This window comes from Saccostrea echinata, unplaced genomic scaffold, assembly GCF_033153115.1.
Source record: "Saccostrea echinata isolate AGI-Se365-2 ecotype Australia unplaced genomic scaffold, CSIRO_AGI_Sech_v1 ptg000030l, whole genome shotgun sequence".
NCBI classification, from domain to species: Eukaryota; Metazoa; Mollusca; class Bivalvia; order Ostreida; family Ostreidae; genus Saccostrea; species Saccostrea echinata.
The window spans coordinates 34004187-34018166 of NW_026889779.1; the positions used below are offsets into that span (position 1 = coordinate 34004187).

General features: G+C 31.5%; 1 protein-coding gene and 1 long non-coding RNA gene across 3 annotated transcripts in view; both read right to left on the reverse strand.

Annotated features, from left to right (window-relative positions):
- Positions 1-5863: 5863 nt before the first annotated feature.
- On the reverse strand, positions 5864-7692 carry LOC133197748 (uncharacterized). The gene is made up of 3 exons (XR_009722444.1): positions 7635-7692; positions 7302-7328; positions 5864-5933 (listed from the first exon to the last, which is right to left on the reverse strand). It is a non-coding gene; the product is annotated as an uncharacterized LOC133197748 (long non-coding RNA).
- Positions 7693-12308: 4616 nt separating this feature from the next.
- Positions 12309-13980, reverse strand: part of LOC133197747 (uncharacterized) — a 28081-nt gene continuing 26409 nt past the window's right edge. Inside the window, exons 2-4 of one of the 2 annotated variants that reach the window (XM_061333943.1) lie at positions 13754-13938; positions 13158-13287; positions 12309-12879 (exon numbers count right to left, since the gene is read on the reverse strand). In XM_061333943.1, the coding sequence (XP_061189927.1) occupies positions 12645-12879; positions 13158-13287; positions 13754-13938 (550 nt within the window). In that variant the 3' untranslated portion in view covers positions 12309-12644. The remainder of the gene's footprint in view (positions 12880-13157; positions 13288-13753; positions 13939-13980) is intronic. The other variant, XM_061333942.1, reaches the window with a different exon arrangement.

The window sequence follows — 13980 nt, forward strand, 5'->3', positions numbered from 1 at the left end:
AAAAATTAAAAAAATTAGACAAGAATCCTTCTTCAAGAAGTCCCTGAAGTTTGGGGTTGATTTTGTTGTTGTTGTTGTTGTTGTTTAACGTCCCTGTCGAGAATTTCTCAGTCATACAGAGACGCCACCACTTGCCGGTGGAGAGCTGCAAAGAACCACGCACGCTAACTCTCGATTCCCTCCTACATTTTGCACCCATTTAGTTCCATATAAATGGCAGTTTGGCTATTAAAACTTGATTGAATGCAAAGAAGAGTTCATTATTATTTAATTAATAATTCTAAAACCAGTGTCAAAAACTTAATTGCTCCTATTTACGACTCTTTTCAAAAGGGGGTTGAAAATTTTATTCATTGAAATCAGGCTTTAAAAATAGTTCGATTTCCAAAACGCATGGAAATGGATATATGACCCTTAAATCTTTCCGTATGTTTAACTAATGTAAAATTCAACATAAATGATTTATAAAAGACCTTTTTTTATTTGTAATCTCAGTTGAAATTGTTAATAAAATGACCAATTTTGGAGTTTTTTGTCTGTAAACATATGCCCCCCCCCCCCACCCCCATGAAACAACAAAAGCTTTGATAGGAATTTGTGAAATAATGATTTATAAAACCCGGGGGAACGTTTTTAAAAAAAAATATTTTTCGTTTTCCGATGATTTCTATAGTGATAAATGCTATTTTTACCCAAATAAGAGTTATCTCTCTTTGTTTTCCCAAATAAGTTATATTTCATGAAAATTCACATAAATATCTATATAACTATAAAAAATCATTCAAGTATGATAACTTTTGAAATTTGACTTGGAGGTAGGTGGCAGAACAATACTATCGTTCGCAGTTCTTTTTGACCTATACTCGGCACTCAGGGCCATTGAGCAGTGCCAACACCTACTGTGACACGAGACCTCGGTTTGTGCGGTCTCATTCGAAGGACCGGTCTCAACGTCCCGCAGTGGGATTCGAACCCGCGCGGTAAGGATCAACTCCTTACTCCGCGACTCTAGAGCAGACGCTCTAACCACTGCGCCACGCAGGCGACACCGTTCATGTGAATAAAGTTAATAATAAAGACTTTAAATCACTGGCTTTGAAAAGGCAAAAATTTAGGGATCTTCGACCTTTCAACTGGCTTCAAAAATTCATTAATATTATGCATTTTGTGGAAGATTATGACCTTAACACTTTGTCAGAATGGATTAAATGTATCAGATGGATGTTGAAATCCCGCATTATGCCATCGAGGGGTAATATGAAAAACACCTATCTCTCTGTCTTCACTAATTTAGAAGTGAAAAAAATTAGATAGATTACACGATCGATATATACTGGTCCCAGCTGACAAAGCAGGTAACAACATTGTCTTTGTTTGTAAGGCTCATCATTTTAATTGAATTTTAAATGAAACAAGATTTAATTCTGCAAGTGGTTATCCAACTTATAGTTCCCTTTCAAAGGAGGAATTCTTCAAAATCAAATGTTCGATTTTAATATTTTTGATATTCTCAACAATCAGATTGAATTTGAATTTGGATTTACCATACCTATCCTGGATTCCAAAACTTCATAAGAATCCTTACAAACAAAAATGTATAGCGGGTTTCAGTAAATGTTCTAACAAACCTCTTTCTTTAATCCTCACCAATATATAAACAGCGGTGAAGGCGAAACTTCAGGAGTACTGTACAACAATATATTCGCGAAGTGGTGTTAATCAGATCAGAACTTTAAGAAAATTTGAAATTACAAAATTTTACCAAAATCATTCACATCTAAACGTACGATTTTTCAACTCTTTTCACAACAATTCCCCACAATAAATTAAAGTGTAGGCTTCACAGATAGCTGCCTTTAAAAAATGAAACTCGTATATTTAATATTTTGTCCTTCTTAGCAAATACAATCTATCTTTTGTCGAATTTAAACTGACGGTTTCATGCAAATTATTAGGTCATTATTCTTAATAACTACGTCCGCATCCCAGTTAACTTGAAATAAACGATACCACAGAGTCTGACACATCTGTTTCATATTTGGATACTTTACTAGAAAAAGACGCTAATGTTAATCTAACAGCAAAACTTTATGATTAACATGTTGACTTCATCTTTTCTATCATTAACTTCCCTTATTTGTGTAGCAATATTCCCTTATCACCTGCATATGGGGTTTATATTTCACTGTTGAATCGATACGCAAGAATATGCTCTACGTACTAACAATTTCTAAAACGAGGCAAGCTATTGACAAACAAGTTGATGAGACAAGGATATAAACAGTCTTCTCGTTTAGAGTCATCATTTCGCAAGTTCTATGGTCGATACCGTGACCTTGTCAGCAAGTACAATCTATCATTGAGTCGAATGCTGACTGACGTTTTGCATACCAATTGTTAGACTATTATTTACACACTGAATTGTCTACGGATTTTTCCGTTTGCCCGATTATAACAAGGAGCACACAGCGGGTGTGGCCGGGCGATAGGGGATGCTTGCTCCTCCAAGGCACCTAGTCCCATGTTGTTTTAGGGGTTCGTGTTTGCTTTTCTCCAGATTTGTATTGTTTCAACGGACTTTTTGGCTTGAATACGTTTCGTTGTTTCCATATATCATCAAAACGTTAAAACTCTTCAATCTCTTATATAGTCATATCTCACTTTAAATTTTTTTATATTTTGTGATTGTCATCTACAAAATTACTTTCAAAAAATCATTCTCTATCTACATACAAGTAGTTTGAGGTTTATATTAAAAAGATGCTGGGGTTCCACAATGATACTATCTATATACTAATATATGTGTAGTCTTGGTCTTTTAATATTATGTTGCAATTTCATTGGCACTTATTGTGCCCCTTCACAACATACTTTTATATTCTTATACATGAAGCAGACATTTTTAGAATCATCTATATCTAAAATATAACGCAGTGGTTTTCAATTCAAAATAAACGATATATAGACATCATTTCCAAATTCCAAATAAAAGACACCACAGAGTCTGTTACATGTATATACATTAATGGTCAACTAACAACTAAAACTTTATATCAAACGGGAAGACCTTATCTATTCATTTAACTTTAACTTCCCTATTTATGTAGCAATATATATTCCAATACCACCTGCACATGGTATTTATATAAAAACTTCTGAGTACTGGATTGTGGAATGAGAATACAGATATTTAAAAGTCCAAAGAAGGAAAATGTAAACAAACTCGAGAGCTGGCTAGATAGCCGAAGGACTTATAGTTTCAGGTCACCATTTAATCGCGTACAGTAGTGATAAATTAAAAAAAAAAAAATTTAAAAATATTATTACGAAGATTCCACTATAACTGAACATGAGAAAAAAAATGTTTGAGTACCTCTCCAATCCTGAGAAGAAATATATAAACAATTTTAGTGATATAATCAATAAAACTCCTTTCCTATCTTATTGTTTTTTTTTTTAAATTTTGGATCAGTATATAAAGCCTTTACCACAGGTAAAATTCAAAACAAAATTAACTATAAGAAGCATAGAAAAATATATATATATACCTTCAAAATTTAAGAAAATTAGTGGAAAATCAGGAAGTAATTTTTATTTTAGTTTAATTATTTATGTCGATTAGCAGTGCTTAGACAGGCCTCTAAAATTTAGGCGGCAGCTGGCGTCTTATCAAAAGCAATCAGACGCCAATGCAAATTTTTAGTCGCCAGGTAATTTTTTAAGGCACCAAAAGTTATAATAGTAATTAATATAGGTAACAATGAGGTGACTAAGAAAACATGACAGGTCCATTGCTTAATATGATTTCCTCTTCTTATAAATTTCTTTTCGCTTTTTCAGAAAAATTGTTAAAAATTTTAAAATTTCCGTAATCCCACGATTGCCAAGTTGAACTCAATTTAAAATGGTCGCCATTTGGCGACTTATGAAAATTTTTTAGGCGCCAATCAAAACTTTTTGGTCGCCAATTAGAGCCCTGTGCTACCATGCTATATCTTAATGGTATTATGTCTTGATACAAAAAATGAACAATTAAAACTTTTGAATAGAGGTGGGCATTACATGCAATGAAACAGTCATTTTTCATTCGAAAGGATTTGAAATGTCCTTGCTCTTAAAATAAGATGGTCACTTGAAACTGAAATGACATAATTACAGGTAAACTTCGGTATCTCGACATCGGATATGTCGACAACCTGGGATATGTCGACATCCTTCCGCGGTCCCGGCAGTATTTACTATATAAATGATTTGCAAAAACTCTGATATGTCGACCTCGGTAATGTCGACAACCCGGGTTATCTCGACGTATATTCACAGTCCCAAGAGCAAAATTTACCTGGCATATGTCGACATCGGCAATTTTCTGCTCTACTGAACCTAACTGTTTGTCAGACAGGGTCGCTCGTCACGCACGGACAACTCTGGGTATCTCGACGTCGTCAAAGTTTCACACCCATGTTTTGACTGTACGCTGCTTAATTAATTTTATAGACTGTGTTTGTAGGTGAATCCCAAGCCCCTTCGGCGTCTTTGAGAAGTTAATTGAGCTTGGCTAATATCATTGCTAAATCTACACGATTCTGCGTAAATGTACAGAATGTTATTTATATCGAAACGTAACATAACTTTTAAATTTGAAAAAGATAACTAAATTACAATGAATAACAAAAACACACTGAAAATTCATACTAAGGAATTAAAAAAAAAGTTTTAATGATATTTTGTAGTTAAAATGTATTCAACAGGAAACAATCCAATTAACGACACGATTGACAGAATCAGTCGTAATTCGTGCATCCGTAACATCACTACATTAGTTTAGATACACAAATCTCTTTAAAAAAATTAATTTTATTGTACATTCTTTCTGAATGAAATAAGAAAAAAATAATCCGCATTTATTTATTTTTTTTTACCGTATATCGGATGTCGACTTTATACGGTTCGAAGTTTATAGAGCGCATTTCGTATCCTGTTCTGACGAAAAGGCAAGTTACACTCGAATGCAGCTCAATGCTGTAACTTTGTGCTGAAACTTTGTGAATTTAGAAAGATTTCGATAAGGAACACGTTTTATAAACAAGATTTTTAAAATAACTTCTTAGATTTTTAATAAAAATAGAGGGAATTCTGAAATATGTTGAGCTACAGTCTATATTAAAGTCATGTACATATAATAAGCTTGTCTGTTTTGCTATGCAATGAAATCTTGGACGTCAAGTCTCAACTCTGATATCTCGACACCTCGGATATCTCGACATTTTCCGATGGTCCCGTCGATGTCGAGATAACGAAGTTTACCTGTACTTTGTGTTATTGTCCCACTGATTGTATGAACATGAATTTATAAATAAATGCAATGAATATGTGAGGAATTCCTCCTTAAGTTTAACGTTTTGGGTAGCTCTTTCACAGCTTTTTTTTACAATCAGAAAAACGATGAATATGTCTGCACGACATTTACTAAATAAAACAAAAGAATTATGCATCAAAAACAAATTTTATTTACACATGAGTGTTATCCAAAAACAGCAATCTGCAACTAAATGAAAATGATAATTAACACATGTTTACAGATCAACACTAAATCCTGGAAAATTTAGAATGAAGTCCTTTACTTATAGTGAATACTTTTTAATTTTCAGATTTAAACTGTGCATTATACCAACCTCAGTAGTATCCTTTTCCAAAACCACCTCCAAGTCCGCCAAGACCACCGCCTAGACCACCTCCAAGTCCACCTAGACCACCTCCAAGTCCGCCTAATCTTCCAAATCCACCGAGTCCGCCTAGTCCGCCAAGACCTCCACCAAGTCCGCCAAGACCTCCTCCCAGACCTCCTAAGCCATATCCTCCTAAACCTCCATATCCACCTCCTAAACCTCCATATCCGCCTCCTAAACCTCCATATCCGCCTAGTCCTCCATATCCTAAACACGGAGATACACATTGTATAAAAACATAGAAAAGCTTCATATTCTAATCAGGTAGATATACATAGTATGAAAGGCATAGAAAGGCTTTATATTCGAAACAGGTAATATATATATATATATATATATATATATATATATATATATATATATATATATATATATATATATATATATATATATATATATATATATATATATATATATATATAGTGTAAAAGACAAAGAAAAGTGTATAAAATAATATAAGGTTATAGGAATTTGTAAAACTGATTGTAAAGGCTTTATCATTGTTAAAACGTATTCATCATTAAGTTTTCCTATTAAGCAATTCTTATTCTCTCTTTAGGAATATTTTAATACAAAAACTTGGGAGAATACAGAAATGAAAATGGATTTATTGGAAAGCTTCGAAATTGTAAACTACTTAAGATAAATATTCTAAATTATGTTTGTATTATTTTCCTCTAAATAAATAGATATTTTTACACTGTTCTCCTGTTCGCACGAATGTGCGTTAAATATTTGAATTGTAGTAGATTTATACGTAGTAAAATAATGCAAATTTAACTAACGCGAATTAAATTGCGTTCACACGACAGTTTATGCGAAGTAAACTAATACGCAATAGAATTTTTTTTTTTTTAAAAAAATAGGATTTTTATGACATCATTTGAAAAACATGTCAGCTAATGCAGAGCAGAATCATATTTGACGTAATGTCATAGTGCCTGTACACATTTGTAGTGATGAACTTAAATGTTCCTTTGTTTTTCACTCAAAAGTAGCATAAATACTTATATCTTACAACCGATATAAGTCATATGGCTTAATTTTTCCACAGGGTATATTACGATTTAATTCGAATGCGCTTCGCTTTACACGGACACAGTAAATTAATTCGAATTAATCCAATTCGCATAGATTTTCCGTTTAAATTTAATTTTCAGTAACTTACGTTAATACGAGTTAAAGTTTCCCTAAGAACAGGGCATTAGAATAAAAGCCTTAGTCATTATTTTAAATGCACGAAACAAATGAAATAAACTTAATTTCAATTTAAACGTAACTGATTGAAACAATGTAAATATACAAGTAATATTTCCTGTTTATATAAGAACATTGCTTATAGGAATTTAAAATACTAAAACATAACGATCTGAAAATCCTAGTTAAGATATTTGATTAACTTTGATTTACAACAGTGAAAACTTTGATACAATAGTCAACTAAAGTAATTTACTATAGTACTTTTTTTGTTAGGGTATACTTTTTTAAAAAAAAAATTTGGTCAAGGAAAACTTTCTCATTTCTTTAAAGATGAAAAGGACATTTGAAATGGATAAAAATGATAATGATCTTTACCTCCTCCAAAGTATTTGGCATTAACAGCTGAAAAAAAAAGCATAAAAGGTAGAAAAATTTGAGAAAAAAATAATTAAAACAATTTTACATATAGTTAAAATATTCCATATTATTAATTTAATTATTATCGTAATGCATAATTCATCAATTTACATATATATTTATATAAACTGATATAAAATTATTGAAGCCAACTAAGAGGAAAATAAGATGACATAATTTACCATAAAAAAATAAAAATTTAAAGGTTTTTTTTTTTTTTTTTTTTTTTTTTTTTTTTTTTTTTTTTTTGAATTAGCAGTTACGATTTTACAGAATTAAAATAATTCTTACCACATAGTGCCAAAGCAAGGAAAAAGAGAGATCGAATCATGGTCAAGTGTTTAGATGTAAATTCTACAGAGATTCACTGACTTATATACACAATGTGCAGTAAAATCACGTGTAATTTATCGTTTTTGTTTATTAACATCAAAAGATGTATTTATGGTTTTATCATGTTAATGTCATGTAATAATGAAATACAAAAACAAATAGTTTTGAACTCCTCGCGCGCCCTTGTTGAAACAAATAAAATCGATGTTATTTGCTCACGTGATCACAAATTGAACATGATAGAAGTGCGCAAAAATAAAATTTTTGTTGATTGGATGTTTTTAAGTACAAAATAACCTCAGTTGATTAACTATTTTCCGGAAAAGTTCATGAATGTCAATAGGACATTTGTTGTAATTAAGATGCATTGAAATTAATTTGACTGCGGAATGGAATTTACTACGAATAAAAAGTGCGACGTATTACCATATTCATTTTTTTCCTGACAATACTAGAAAAATAATACTTTTTTTTATAATTTCTATCGATGTTGTATACTCAGCATCAGTTTTTCCTGTCTATTATTTCTTTATAGAATGCTTTTTTCTCGTATTTTTTTTTTAAATTTGAGTTTTCTGAAGGAAAGGACATGCATTTGTGGATTTTCTTGTAAAACATATTTTTATTTGTGGAGTGTAGGAACTTCTAAGAGAAGACCCTGGATCAATAAAGAGAAGTCAACAAACAACAACAATGAAGCTCTTTGTCATACTTCTATATAAGGTACATATAACATCTATTCAGAGAAACTATTTTTCTTTTAAAGAATTAAATATTTCATTTATCAACTTAATGGGAATGTGTTTGTTTTTACTTATTTCACATGTAAAGGGGTTATTATGCCTATGTGTCAATATATTTATCTCTCAATTTTTTTCTGTTAAATTTTTGTTCAATTAAGAACTCATAGAAAGTTCGAGGTGTTAGACTACATATAGGAGATACTATATACACACTTAAGTATATCCTTGTATATATATTAAACATACTTCTTTGATAAATCATGGAACTACACTTTAAAGCAGATGCTTTAAATGTCATTTCAAGATTACTGCATGTAAAAGTATTGATATGAAAGTAGGTACACTTTATTTTCAAATACAGGACTAGAAGTCAAATTATGATACAAGAGAACTGTGAACGATAGTATTGTTCTGCCTCCTACCTCCAAGTCAAATTTCAGAAGTTAACATATTTAAATGATTATTCATTTTTATATAGATATTTATGTGAATTTTCATAAAACATAACTTATTTGGGAAAACAAAGAGAGATAACTCTTTAATTTTGGTAAAAATTGCTTTTTTCACTATAGAAATCAACGGAAAACGGAAAATACTTTAAAAACATCTTTTCACCCCGTGAAACAAAAATTCCTTTTCAGAGGAACTTTAATTTAATTCTACATTGCAATTAAATTTAAATAATCTCAATAATCATACTACTTTCAATTACCATACTTATACTGGATTTCTAAACTTCATGAAATCCTTACGCAAAACTGTGCAGCAAGGTGAGGTTTAATTTGGATAAAAACAATTTATACAGGATAGATTTGGAATATTTTAGCCTGGTAAGTTCTACAACATCATTTGCACTAGTACATGCGAGGATCTGTGTAACTTTTCACAAGTAAGGAGTTTTTGACTTTGTTTACAAAATGTTTGCTACTTTCCATTATATTATATCTGTGTACTAGAGAACAGAGCGGACAAGATGCCCCTGATATCTGAATCCTACGAGATATTAAATTGTAGCATACATTTACATGCGAGTTTGAAATTCCCGAGCTAAGTTTATATTTTTACTCCACAGTATTACTAAGATTTATTTACTCGTGTCAATATAGGGCGTACTCTTGATTTAGCTTAACTTGGTGTACACTATTGTACACCGGTGTGAAAGGTGGTGTTGAATAGTCAACTGCATTTTACGAGGTGTAGTATATGTTTTGCATCTCGCCAGTGTTTGGCTACAATTTTTTTTGTTTTAAGTGAAAAAAAAATACATAAAGAATTGACTTAATCATTTAGAATGGTTAAAAAATAATTTTAATGTCATCAATGACACATAAAAGACAACTTAAATGTGATTTCTTATCCTTTATATTACATAAAATCATTTCTTAAATTTTCAATCGTACCATTCTCCGCCATATTGGATTCAGTGCTACAGCTTTCAAAAAAATGTCCTAAATTTGGTGTAAGAAAGTGTACATCGAGTGTACACCAAAGTCTACACCCCTGCACTTGATTAAGAAAGGTGTACACGGTGTAATAGGTATAAGTAAATCAAGTCCGCCAATAGATTTCGCCAAAATCCTACTGCTTGACATTATAATTCAAATACAACCCTTTTAAGAAGTAAATTCACATCTTCAAAATGTCAAGCTTTTGTAATAAAATTCTTTTTTTTGGGTATTCCATTTAGAATTAAAATGTTAATAAAGACGGAACATTCATTTTTGAAATAAACTTATTAAAGATTTCGCTTGTTGAACCAGTATTGATCTGGAAATAGTAAAGAAAGGGATTTTAATACAATTTATAGAATTATTTAGAATAAATTTCATTTCATCATTTTTAATTCTATAAGCATTATTTAACAATAATAGAATAGAAATAGAAAATCTCTTGATCTTTTCTTTAAAACACAAAAAATGATTTAAATTTGATAAGCTCTCTGTATGTTCAAAATAAATAAATAAAGAAATAAAATAAAAAAGAAATAAAAGTTATTGAGTCTCTCGGGTGCGTCGTTCTTTTCCCCTTTCTCTCAAACGTACACTGTTTAACATTTTCATTTCTAATCCAAAACAGCTCAATTTCAACCAGTTTTGGTGTATTAGTATATTATCAATGGATAAATAAAAATATACATAAATATTAAATTATATAATAAACTGCGAATTTTCATGGTCCCTGACTCCCTTGGGCCTGATGGGAGTGGACAAATAAAGTGTAATATGAGCGAAGAAAGCTTTTAAAGAATCTCGCAGGTAGGTTAAGGCTTCCCGTAGAATATGACAGTGCACTCTGTGCCTTCACATCTCTGAACTACCAAAATATGACGTCATAATGGAAAATGACGTCAGGTCACTGCAAACTTGAGGTGTTATGACGGGGAGAGTGTCATGAACTTAACACTTTATTTCAAACTACATGTAAAATGCTAAAAAGCTATTGCAAAATTCATGGGTCGTTAAAAGTTTTTTAAGTCTTACATGTCCGAATATTTTAAAAATACACTGCTTACCTACCCTTGATTGAAATTCATCATGTTCAAAATGCTTATGAAAAATATACTTTTGAAATGTACTCTGTTTTATACCCGTGGTTGGAGGTAGAATTTATTTTGTGTGTATAAAAGAGTCTGGCGCAGGTGATTAATGAGGATTAATCTGAGAATTTTTGTGGAAATCTGTAAGAAGACGTTGTTCTCTAACTGAATCTTGCTTGGGAAAAATGTGTGTTGGCTTTGCTTTAATACAGATTACGATATTGTGTGGAAAATACCCTCAAATTTGTAGGTAAGTTGAATTTCTCAGAAAATATTTTGTACCCAAGTAATACTATGACTTTTCCCAAGCACAATTCGGATACACAAGGATACGATGAATTTATTTATATAACAAAATGTTAATAATTATTGTGTTAATCAGCTGCGCCGAAGCGATTTATATGAAACACTTCAAAAAATTATAAATGACCGTCACGTGATCAACAAAATCATGTGATATCATAACAAACATGCTAATATATAGCCGAGGAAACCCTTTATATAAATTGGAAGTACTAAAGTTCAATACTTATAAATTAAAACCAAAACCGACCTCGCAATGACATATTATGTTTTGAGCGCATTTTAAAGCTTCGGGAAGCCTTAACATAGCTGTGCTCCTTTAATTATGCACATCTAGTAGACAAACGGTTTGCGTAATCATAATCCCTATTCAATCTTTCAACAAAACTGTTGAAACCAAGTTCCCTGGACCCATAATGTTAGGTCTTAAGATGGGTATATTAGGCAATAATATATGAAAATATATTATACATCAAAATGCAAACTTTTTTCATGATTATAATAAACACAGCACTAAAAAAATGTTAGCTCCTGGTTCGAACAAAAGAGTTGGACTAAACTGGTGGTAAATTGAAAATGCATAACTCAATGACAAATCTTTACTCATGTTCATCTGTAAGGCAAATGTTGCACAATTACAATGAGGATTTAAACCTTAACGGCTCATTGTCCTAGCATTTGAACCTAGTCTGAAGCCATGTGTTATTACAATAAATCCTAAGCTCCTTTCTATAGTTTTAAAATCTATGTCACCTGTACCCAGTGCTCAGGTACCAGGGTGGGGCTAAGTTGGTCATGCATCAAACTTTATTATAGATTGTGCCTCATCTTCTTTAAACCTGAACATCAAGGAGGCATTATTCAATCCTCTCAAATCTATATTTATTTGTGAGATGAGAGGTGTATTTTTGATGTATTAAATTTGTAATAGATTTCAGAAACTCTTGATACTCAGGTGACTGTCATTTTTATTTTTTATTATTATTATTACAATATCATTAAATTGTTAAAATAAATAAGTTTAATCACTTTCACAGCGACATCCCCCTCTCTCAGGTTTTCTATTGATAAAGTCATGTGACCAATTATAAACATTATGACTGAACATTAAGGAGATACATGTAGAACAATCTAATTTTTATAAATTTGTGTCAAGTGGAGATAGAACAAACTATCAATGTAAATATATCTTCTCATTTTTGTTCAAAGAAAAAAAAATCGTAGGTATATAGATCTCAACAAGACGATACCAGTGATATGCATAGCTCTTGTTTGATCATTTTGGTTTTTAAAACATTTCAATTCTCAGCCAATGTACTGATAAATACAATGTTCTTATCAAAATCTGACTAGTGCATTTTGAATTTTGGAAAGGAATACGATTCTTCAAAGTTTAGATACGCCGATTGTTCGTGGAATCATGTCTTTCTTCATGTTTTGCAAGTCTATTCGTTGTATTACGTTGTTACCAAGAGCCTTGAAGCCAATTGCTTTACTTACAGATATCAAATTTGATTCTATTTCAATTCCATCTACAATCTTTAGTTTGAGAGCTTCGGGGCCTGTTAATCGTTTAGCAAAAATGACCGATTCTCGTAAAGCCTCTATGTTGAGTTTGCGTCTGAAAAGAAATAAATTAATTTTAAGGAAAAACCATGCCATTTTCCCGAAAACTCTTTTTCATGTTCATATTTGAATATATAATTTTTCTTTTACAAAGAAACAGTATATATTTTGTGCAAGGACAATGACTGGTATTTTTACTGATGTTTCCTGGTTTTTCTTTAAATAAAATCTCGCACGACATATCTTTTTCTGTGTTGAGAGTAACAAAGACGAAAAGACATCCAATATCATGTAATATAGAAGCGAAAACTGTTAAGATGGAGTGATACGTACTCTAAAATGAGTGAATCTGTTATGCGAAGGCTTATCAAAGTTTCATTCCAGGAAATCCATCCGCGATCAGACCGCATCACCCTGTAATCATGACACAATGCCAGAAAAGCTCCACCAGCGAAACAATGTCCTAGAAAAAAATCATAACAAACTGTGACAAAACATATTTTCAAATTTCTTTTTTTATAATGTAACGTTTCTTATGTATTTTTTGTGTTAAGGAATCCTTATGGAAACTTTAAAAATGCTGATTATTTATATTATTTTAGTTACATTTACAGAACACATTGTCCAATTTAAGACACATCTCAAAATATTTTTTAGAAAAATAGCATTGATTAAATGTATGCATACTTTGAAGAAATTTTGTAAATTTTCTGGAATAGAAGTAGCACAGGAATATGCAAACAGCAAATGTATACAAACTTTTTGAGTTTTCAGTTTGAAAATACCGGGATAATGTAAAAGTCGGTAAGTTTTACAGAACATTTTTCTCTGAGCCATAATAGGTATGAAACTTTTGCTTCAATGTTTAAGAACTACAGACATACAAGGGAAACACACAAAAAGGAAGGGCAGAACTTCCATGTTCTAACCATTAATGGCCGCCACAGTGGGCATCGGAAAGTGCATGACTCTCCATAGAGTATCACGAATAACCGTGTCGAACTGTCTCCCAGCATCACTAGATCTCCCAATAGAGTTCAGCCAATCCAGGTCAATGCCGTTACTGTAAAATTTACCCTCCCCCGTGGTTACTAATATCGAGGCAGATTTGTTCCTGTAATTATAAGCTATACTTAATTAAAAAGACATGGGCATT